The sequence below is a fragment of the Rhinopithecus bieti genome, unplaced genomic scaffold (genome assembly GCF_001698545.2).
Source record: "Rhinopithecus bieti isolate Rb0 unplaced genomic scaffold, ASM169854v2 scaffold_62034, whole genome shotgun sequence".
Classification (NCBI taxonomy): Eukaryota; Metazoa; Chordata; class Mammalia; order Primates; family Cercopithecidae; genus Rhinopithecus; species Rhinopithecus bieti.
The window spans coordinates 1,013,907-1,023,546 of record NW_016823752.1 but is presented as its reverse complement, the minus strand read 5'-3'; the positions used below and the strand labels follow the sequence as shown (position 1 = coordinate 1,023,546).

At 52.0% G+C, this 9,640-nt stretch overlaps 1 protein-coding gene across 8 annotated transcripts in view; it reads left to right on the top strand.

Moving 5' to 3' along the window:
* Nucleotides 1-9,640, top strand: part of MCF2L (MCF.2 cell line derived transforming sequence like) — a 200,410-nt gene that overhangs the window by 66,869 nt on the left and 123,901 nt on the right. Inside the window, exon 1 of one of the 8 annotated variants that reach the window (XM_017861790.1) lies at nt 7-242. The exons of 5 other annotated variants lie outside the window; for them this stretch is intronic. In XM_017861790.1, the coding sequence (XP_017717279.1) occupies nt 164-242 (79 nt within the window). In that variant the 5' untranslated portion in view covers nt 7-163. Of the gene's footprint in view, nt 1-6; nt 326-9,640 lie in introns of those variants that run through there. 2 more of the 8 variants (XM_017861797.1, XM_017861796.1) reach the window with 2 other exon arrangements.

Genomic DNA, 9,640 nt, shown 5'->3' with positions numbered 1-9,640 from the left:
CGGAACCAATCCTGGGCAGGGAGGCGGTGGCTCCAGGCTGAAAGCGCTGCCGTGGCCCCACCCCGCCTCCGCCGCGCCCCTCCCCACTCGCACGGCCCCACCCGCAGGCGCCCCCCGTGCGGAGGAAGCGGATCTGCCAGCATCATTTTTGTTGTGTCGGAGGATGAGGTTTTGGCTGAGGACTGAAGAGATGGCCCTGGAAGAAATGGTGCAGAGATTAAATGCGGTTTCCAAGCACACGGGTAGGAGGAGCTGCTGGCCGTCAGTGATCTGTGCTTAAGCTTGACATCATGGGCTGGATTGTGGGGAAATGCGTCTGATGTTTGTAAGCCGCCCTCGTGTTCCTTTCTAGCGGTGGTAGATGAGACATGGGGGGCATTGGTTGGTAGCTGGTGTGTTTTCAGAGGCTGTCGGCGATCGCATGCTGCCCCGGATAGTTAAAATGACTGCACGTTGGTGTCACGGGCTCTCTCAGGGATGCTGGGTCTGCATGCGGAGCCATTTGTGTGTCTGAAATCTGCCCATCAACCTGCCCGTCCGCAGCCCTCGCAATGGAGAATGCACAAGTGCTTGCAAATTGACAATGATCTGAGCCAAGGGGTTTCAGAGCTTGGGATTTCAGAGCCAGGGGTGGGGATAGTGAAGCTACCTGGAAGCTCATTTTGAGGAGGAAAAAACCTGGACTAATCAGGTGGTTCTTTTCTTCATTAAATGCAATTTAAACCTCAGACAAATGTGTGAGACGGTATGGGTAAAGAGTGGACTGGACGTTCATTTTCAGTATTAATCGAAATATTACTTCAAATAAGCTTTGAAGAGCAGTTCAGATCGATTATTTTAGGTGTAAGCAGAGACTGGGCTGACAGCTTGCATCTGGCCCTGGCTTTCAGGCAGTCCCATCTGAGTTCTCAGGCTGTGTTATGCAGAAGGGACAGGCATCCTTAACTAGTTTTCCTTGAAATGAAGAGGAAATAATGATATATCATTAAAAGTAAGTTGCCAAGTGTTTTGCCTGATGTTGCCATATGTTATGTCATATATGCCATGACTAGTTGTCTAACTAGTACTTGCCTGGGAGATTAAAATGTCGGTTGCTTGGTTTGGGTGTGGTTCTCTGTCTTTCTCTACCCACCCCAATGGATTTTGAGAGCGAACCAGTGATTAAATCAGCATAAGCACCATCGTATGGGTTAGTCTAATCAAGATGTTTTTAATGGGGGTTTTGTGATCAAAGCTGCTGGGTTTATTGTATATGGGTCGAAAGAAAACAAAACCATTTTCATGCCGTCTGCTCTCTGATTCTTAGAGGATCAGCTCTCTTTTTCTGAGGCTTGAGTGGAGCTTTTCCATGCAGGGTTTGCAGGGTTTGAGTACAGCGAAGGGCTTTGTGGGTGCCAGGTTCACAGGGAGGCTTCCGATCGGCTGCGGGGGTGGAGGAGAAAGCGCTTTCTTGCTCTGCGTGCCTCTGCGTGTGGCTCGATGTCGGAATCACAGAGTGGGAACCGCTCCAGAGGGTGATGTCATTCCCCAGATTTTTAGGGATTGGGGTTTCTTCATGAGCTCCGAGAGACACGTGCGCATTTTTAATTGTAAAAAGGCCATCTCAGAAGAGCAGCAGTGACACTGGCCGCTCGCTGAATGTCCTGCGAGCCAGGCTCTCGATGTGGGCTGTCTCATCTGGAACAGGCAGTAAGATGTGCGTCCTCCCACACATCTGCATTACTGATAATTGCATGCTTCACCAGGACTTTCAAATCCAGCTTACCAGATATCTTCGGTTATGAGCACCCTGCAGTGTTTAGTTAGGGGAGGTGACCCCGCATCACACTCCACTTGCCACCCATTAACACTGGCCTCTTCCTTCAGCACAAACCCATTTTCTGCTCAAGCTGTGTGTAAGGTACCACTCAGTGGAGGCAAGTTATTAGGTTGAGAGGCTGTAAAACCATCATGAGGGGGGTGTGTGGTGTGATATTGACATGACGCTACCACAGAGTGTAGGGGTGTGTGTGTGTGGTGCACATTCTCTGGTAGGGGTGAAGGTCAAGGTAAACCTGATCCCCACCTCGGGTTTAAATTCCAAGCACTTCCTCAGGCGAGTTCCCCACCTGCAGCCAAACACCTTTCAGCTCGAGGTCATGGAGCTGCTTCTCCTTCTGGGGTCATGCTAGGGTCCGTGCCAGGTGAGAGCTGATGGCAACAGGACACTGATGTGGCAGCTGGCGTAGGTCCTCAGGGCAGTGGTGGGGCCAGGTCACAGCTGAGGGATTGCGTACAGCGGCTGGCCTTAGAGCAGCTGTCTCATTCAGCTGCACAGAGCCTCACCTTCTGTAGATTCACTCCAAGCCCACAAGCATTTTATCTTTGCTGCTGTCCAGGACATGCTGCTGCTGTGTTTTAATTTCAGATTTATGCATTTCTTCTGTCACCTAGAACCTTCATTGTCTAGGCTAATCTGCATGTAAAGGAGGATAATGTGTGCTGTCCATATGGTCTGTGAACCTGTTGCCTTTGATCTTGAGAACTGACGTTTTATATACTCTTCTAAACCTGATCTTTAGTAACAAGGCCGGGGCACTTTCCAGTGGCAACTTCCCCTTGGCCCCCCTTCTATGTGATAGGGCTCGTTTTCATCTGTTTTTGTTTTCTCTTTGGAATTTTAGTAATTGATGAAAAGGTAGAAGACATTCGAGGGAGCAATGCTATGGCTCTAGTTGATGTAAGCACATGATGAAACAGAACAGTGGTCCTCCAGCTAGAGCATGTATCTGCATCACCTGGGGGGCTTGTTAAAGCACAGGCTGCTGGGCCCACCCTCAGAGTTTCTGATTCAGCAAGTCTAGGGTAGGGTCTGAGAATTGACATTTTTTAAGTTCTTGATGAAGTTCTTCAGGAATCAAACTTGCGGAACTGCTGTAGTAGAAAATCTTTAAACCTAGCCCCACCTTTTCCATTAGTTGATCTCATACTAACTCTTGTCATAGACAGATGATGATAGATGGATAATGCATGGATAAATGAGTGGATGGATGGATGGATGGATAGATGGGTGGGTGGGTGGATGGATGGATGGATGGATGGATGGATGGATGGATGGGTAGATGGGTGGGTGGGTGGATGGATGGATGGGTTGGTGGATGAATGTAGGGGTGGATGAGTGGATGTGTGGGTGGGTGGATGGATGGATGGATGGATGGATGGATGGATGGATGGGTTGGTGGATGAATGTAGGGGTGGATGAGTGAATGTGTGGGTGGGTGGGTGGATGGATGGATGGATGGGTAGATGGGTGGGTGGGTGGATGGATGGATGGGTTGGTGGATGAATGTAGGGGTGGATGAGTGGATGTGTGGGTGAGTGGATGGATGGATGGATGGATGGATGGATGGATGGATGGATAGATGGGTGGGTGGATGGATGGATGGATGGATGATGCCTACATAAGGAAGCTTCCATGGAAATCCAAAGGACTGGGCTCGGGCAGCTGCCCGAGGCTGAGTGCAAGGAAGTTCCTGGAGGGTGGCGCCCTGGGTGGGCTTGGAAGTGTCACACCCTCCCGCGTGCCTCACCCTGTGCCACTCTTCATCTGTATCCTTTGTGACGTCCTTTATATTAAACCAGAAAATGTAACTAAGTGCTTCCCCAAGTTCTGTGAGCTGCTCCCGCAAATTAACCCAACCCACGGAGGGGTCATGGGACCCCTGATGTGTAGCCGGCTGGGCAGAAGCACAGGTCACAACTGGGGCCTGTGGTTGGCATGGGAAGTGGGAGGTCTGAGCCCTCACCCTGCTGGTCTGACGCTGTCTCCAGGTAGAAGGCGTCAGAATTGAACTGGGTCACCTGCCTGGCATCTGCTGCAGAATTGATTGGTGCAGAATTGATTGGTTGCCTGTGGTGCGGAGAGACCCCACACACTTCTTGGTGTCTGGGAGCCATGGAAGTCTTCTGTGTTGACTGTTGCAGGGTGAGAGCAGAGGAAACAGTTTGTTCCCCTCAGTCATGAAGCCTCCAAGTTGCCCCAAGGTTATGAGAAGCTCACCTGAAGCAAAATCGCGGTGATCAATTTTGGAAAAAGGAAACATAGGAAGTAGACTTGCCTCGTTCTCTGATACTCCCGGCCAGCAAACCCTCAAGATTGGCGTCCCCGCCGGGTATCTGCCTGCCGTGGCATGGAGCCCTCTCTCTCTCATGGCCACGTGACACACAGTTGAGGATGGCACCGTGACAGTGTTTGTGTTACGGGATTGGGAAGCCCTTGGAGTGTGCGAGGCTGGTGTGTCCCTGAAACGGCAGGAGAGGGATTGAGACCAGGGTCTTGGTCTGCTGGGGCTCCAGTAACACAGCGCCGCAGGCTGGTGGCTTCAACAACGGATGCTCATCTTCTCACAGTCCTGGAGGCTGGGAGTCCAAGGTCAAAATGTCACAGGGCTGATTCGTCCTGGGGCCTCTCTCCTTGGCGTGTAGACGTAGTTTCTCCCTGTGTCCTCACATGGTCGTCCCTGTGTGCACGTGTGTCTTAATCTCCTCTTCTTATAAGGACACCAGCCCTGTTGGGTTAGGGCCCACCCTAGTGACCTCATTTCAATTGAATGAACTGTGTAAAGCTCTTGTCCACAAATGCAGTCACACTCTGAGGTGCTGGGGGTCAGGATATCAACGTATGAGTCTGGGGACGATCGGCCCGTGGCAGACAGACATGCGTGGGCTGCAGGCTCTAGGTGGCGGGTGGTGTGGGCCACGGGTTTCTGGGTGCAAGTGAAGGCCAAGCTGATGGAGCTTGTGAGTAAAGGAAGAGTGGGGTGCCGCCCTCCCTGAGCGAAAGCTGTGTGCCGCCTCCTGTCCTTAAGCTCTTCCTGGGAAGGGGCCTGTGGCCTGAGCGGTGGGCTGAGGGACACAGTAGCACGGAGGGGCTTTGGGGGATGAAGGAGCGTCCCAGGACCACCACACAGGCACAGCTGTCCGGCATCCCCCAGTTGCAGGTCTCAGAGGAAAAACTCGGGGGGGCATGTGCCCAGGAGGCAGGGAGCACGCATTTCTGTGTGGAATTGAAGAGCTCTCAGTGGAGAAGGTGCGGCTCCCTGGCAAAATGCCGCCTGCTCATTAGCCCGCTCCGCAGTTTCTGACGGACGCCTTAGCACTCCCCTCTCATGCCCCTGCCTTCGGCCTCAGTGACTGGCGTCTCCTCAAGGAGCCGTGATTTCTTTGTCGGTTTTTTAAATGTGTTGAGGCCCTTTAGAAGGAAAACCATGCAGCCAAATGAGGTAGACGTCTGTGCGGACTGTTTTGTAACATGAAATTTAGGTCTCCAATTAGATAAGTGTGACTATCAAGTACAGAAACATTTTTAAAAAACAATTAGCTTTCCTGGGATGTTGTGTTATGGATCTTGTTCGTAGGGATTCAGGAGTGGGTTTTGAGATTTGAGCGGAGAGAGGCTTGTGAGGAAACAGTGAGTTATTTGAGCATCCTTGGCGTCCCGTGTTGCCAACCTTCTGTGATCTGATGCCACGGCTCAGTGCATCCTGAGAGCTCCTAAGAATGCAGCGCTCGGGCCTCCTAGGTGGGTGAGTCCGACGCCCTCCATGCAAAGACAGCACGAGCAAGGCCCCACCTGTGGAACCAGGGGCAGACTGATGAGCTCCCGGGGATTTCAGTTCCAGCCTGCTCTGAGGATACTGGGGGGCTGACCCTGTGTTTGCTTGGAGCGCCCTTCAGGGAGACCCATGGCTCCAGGGGCTGGTGCTGAGTGACCGCAGGTCAGGTCTCAGGAGTGAGCGATGCTGGGCAGCACCTGAGAAGGGGACGCCTGCGAGGTTCGTGCCGAGTTTCTTGGGGTCTTGTGTTGGCCACTGTCTCCTGAGTCGCTGGCCCCTTTTCACGCTGCACTTGTGCCTTGGGATGGTGGCCGCCTTCCAGTGTCTTCCCGATCTCCCTCCTCAGAGCCACTCCTGACTCTCCCACTGCCCCCTCTGACCTCAGCCCCCACTGTTTCATCAGCTCCTGTCCTGGCACTTCCTCACCTGGTGCCTCATCGCCTGGCACTTCCTTACCTGGCGTTTCATCCTCACCTGCCACTCCACATCCCCTGCTGGCTGCCTCCTCCCTTAGTCTTACGTTTGGAGTTCCCTGCATTTGGCATTCCCTAAGGGTAAGACCACCTTCTACAGTGGTGCAAACTCCTCCTCAGAACTAGGGGCGCCGAGTCCACAAAGGCCCCCGGGCATGGCTAACCTCTGAGTCCGCAAAGCCTCTCACATGGCTGACCTCCAGGTCTGCAAGGGCCCCCGGCATGGCCAGCCTCCGAGTCCATGAAGTCCCCGGCATGGCCAACCTCATTGGATGAGTTTGCCTGGACCTTTGCGCCCCTGGCATGCTGTTGTTCTGCTGGTTTTCGTAAGCTTGGCCCCTTGGGTATGGAGGATGCACGGATTTTAGGGGTTCCATTCATTTTGCAGACATTCTGGGGAGCACATTTGTTGATCATTGATACCAGCTGAATACCAGAGGGTGCACTCCAGAATTAGAACTTTAGGGACTAGTAAATATGAGAGAAGCTGGCTCGGGAGACCTGCTTTCGCTGTAATAAAGAACAAGGCATAAGCATCACAATCGGAAGTTCTCCAAGCTTCAGCTGCCCATGAACGGCATGCTGTGTCTGATAAACACATTTTCATGAGTAGAGAATAATTTTAACAGACCCTAGGGTCTATTGATTCATAATTTAACCAAATACAATTTCTGGAGCCACGTTAGTTCTGCAGCCTAATTATGGAAAGCTCGGCTGCTTTGTCTGTGTGTTTTGCTTCCTCTGCCACCCACGACGTGCGGGCAGCACTCTCAGCGTAGCCCCTTCTTTCACCAGAACTATCGTCTCCACATCAGCTCACGTTACCGTCCGTAGAGTTGGAAGGATGCCACTGTAAGTAGTATTTTCACACTTCTACCTTTCGGATTAACTCAGAATGTGTCTGGTCACATTCATTTTATAATCTAGGTGTGGAGAAAGAAGCATCTCTTACGCCTTTCAGAATGTTTACAAGCTAACTGCCCTTGTCTGATACACACACAAAAATGGAGCTGCCTACATTGGAATTCTAGTGAAGTACTGAAGTTAGAACGTCTAATGCCTTGTGGTCATACGTGGATAAGATGTGGGATGAGGCTTTGCACCTTGTGAGGTTAGCGGGGCCCACTGTGAAGAAGGGTTGCATTGACTATTAGGTTAAAATCGCTGGTGCTGGACCCGTGACCTGTGAGGTCAAATCGGACGCACAGGCCTCCCGGGCAGCGGGAAACCCAGAGGCAAGGACCTGGTCCAGCAGGGCTGGCGCTGAGAGGTTGGGGTCGCCCAGTCTGACAGTGAGGGACTTCCCAGTGCTGCTGTCACTACCCTGTGGGGGCTGTTTGGGGAAGTCATTGGTCTCCACACAGCTCTGCCGTCTGTGACTGTGAATGTGACTGTGTGGTGCCTCAGTTTCCTCATCTGCAAAAAGGACTCAGGAGAGCACCTACCTGCTAGGGTTGATGTGACGATCAAATGAGTTAAATGAGTTAAATCTGCATGAAAAGCACTTAGAAGCACCCGGCAGGCAGGAAGCTGTGGGGAACTGTTTGCTATTAGGGTCACTTGTGCACATGGTTAGTGCAGGCAGGTGCTGGCCATGAGCTCCTGTGCACAGCAGGGAGCCACTGCCATGGTCATCCTCACAGTCAGGTGTGTGACCACACTGATGATCCCAGTAATGAAGTATGTGGGGATTTTCCAGGTAAATGAGAAGGAAAAGGAAGGTTCTGAGAGGAAGGGTCTGTGGTTGACCTCATTATGGTCACATGGTGATAGAGGTGACATCTGTGGTCACTATTCTCACAGATGCCCACGGTCACAGAGAGCACGAGCCCGGGCTTCAGCACACAGCACTTCGCAGGTCGCTGTGCCATAGTGAGCTCCTGTCCTCCCTCCCTCCCTCCACCCCAGGAGCCTTTGTCCAGCGTAGGTCCCAGGAGATGCCCAGTGCTGAGAAGAAACTGAACCTTTGGGAGGAGACACTCAAGAAAACTTACAGTTGTGAGTTTGAAAATACAAAAGAACCAATTGTTCCTTCTAAATTATGGGATTGGCTGGCGTTTGCATCTAAATTGGGCTCTCAGCAAATGTTCTGGGTTTTTTGTTTGTTTGTTTGTTTGTTTTTTTGCTTTACTCCTTTATTAATGATGTTAAAGAAATGAGACAAATCTCCAAAGCATGAAAACCAATTTCTCAGCATTAGTCCTAACACACAATTGTGCTACTTAATTCCCTAAAGGAAAGAACTAGTATTAAGTTTCATTAATGACATTTTTGGCAATCTATTAGGGATGGTGAGCTAATGCCCCAAACAAGACTTCGTTTTTGTAAGAATGCCTTATCTCTTAAAATGGAACTTGTCATGGACAATGAAGAGAAGGATTCCAGCTGGAGCACCTGTTAAACGCTGCACAGGGGACCACACGCGGCTCCAGGCTTGGTCTTCAGGTCCGTCATGGGGTGGCAAGGGTGGGACGGAGGGCAGTGTGTGATGCTCACGCAGGGAGCAGCACTGGGTCACCTGCACCTCTGAGGCCGAGCTGTGTGGCCTTTCCGGCCATTCACCAAAGGTGCCTCTGCTAGACCAGAGCCACGACCTTCCCTAGCGGGTCCCGGGCTGGGACTGAAGGAGAGGAGGGGCTGCTCGGCGAGTGGCCTCTCAGACACCATGGCAGGAAGATGACGGGGCCGTGAGGAGTCATACACCAAACCTGACGCACAGGCCTCCCGGGCAGCGGGAAACCCAGAGGCAAGGACTGGTCCGGCAGGGCTGGCGCAGAGGGTTGGGGTTGCCCAGTCTGACAGTCAGGGGCTTCCCAGCACTGCTGTCACTACCCTGTGGGGGCTGTGTGGGGAAGTCACTGGTCTCCACAAGCATGCTCTGTCCTTCCCTGCACCCCATGCTTTACGGAGAGGGGAAACGAGACACCTCCGTCTGTGCCTCACCCCCGGTGTGCATGGTTGCTCCCACCCGCATCAGCCCAGGAGCATTGAATTTTATTTTATTTTAATTTATTTATTTATTTATTTTTTTATTTATTTATTTTTTTTTTTTTTTGAGATGGAGTCTCGCTTTGTCGCCCAGGCTGGAGCTGGAGTGCGGTGGCGCTGTCTCAGCTCACTGCAGGCTCTGCCTCCCGGGTTCACACCATTCTCCTGCCTCAGCCTCCGAGTAGCTGGGACTACAGGCGCCCGCCACCGCGCCCAGCTAATTTTTTGTATTTTTAGTAGAGACGGGGTTTCACCGTGTTAGCCAGGATGGTCTCGATCTCCTGACCTCATGATCTGCCCACCTCGGCCTCCCAAAGTGCTGGGATTACAGGCGTGAGCCACCGCGCCCGGCCAGTGTTGAATTTTAAATCACCCAACAGCTCATTTAAGACCTGCCCTAAACAACTCCCTACTCCACGACTAATGGAGTGGTTAATGTAAGACTCTTTTCCTGCCAAAAATGATACCATTTATTGATATGGATTTCTTAACAGTAGCTTGGGGCCACATTGTATGAAATAGACTCCCGGGGTTCACAAAAGTCAACCCGCTTCTCAGGGGCCCAGCCATTCTGGAGCCTCCCTG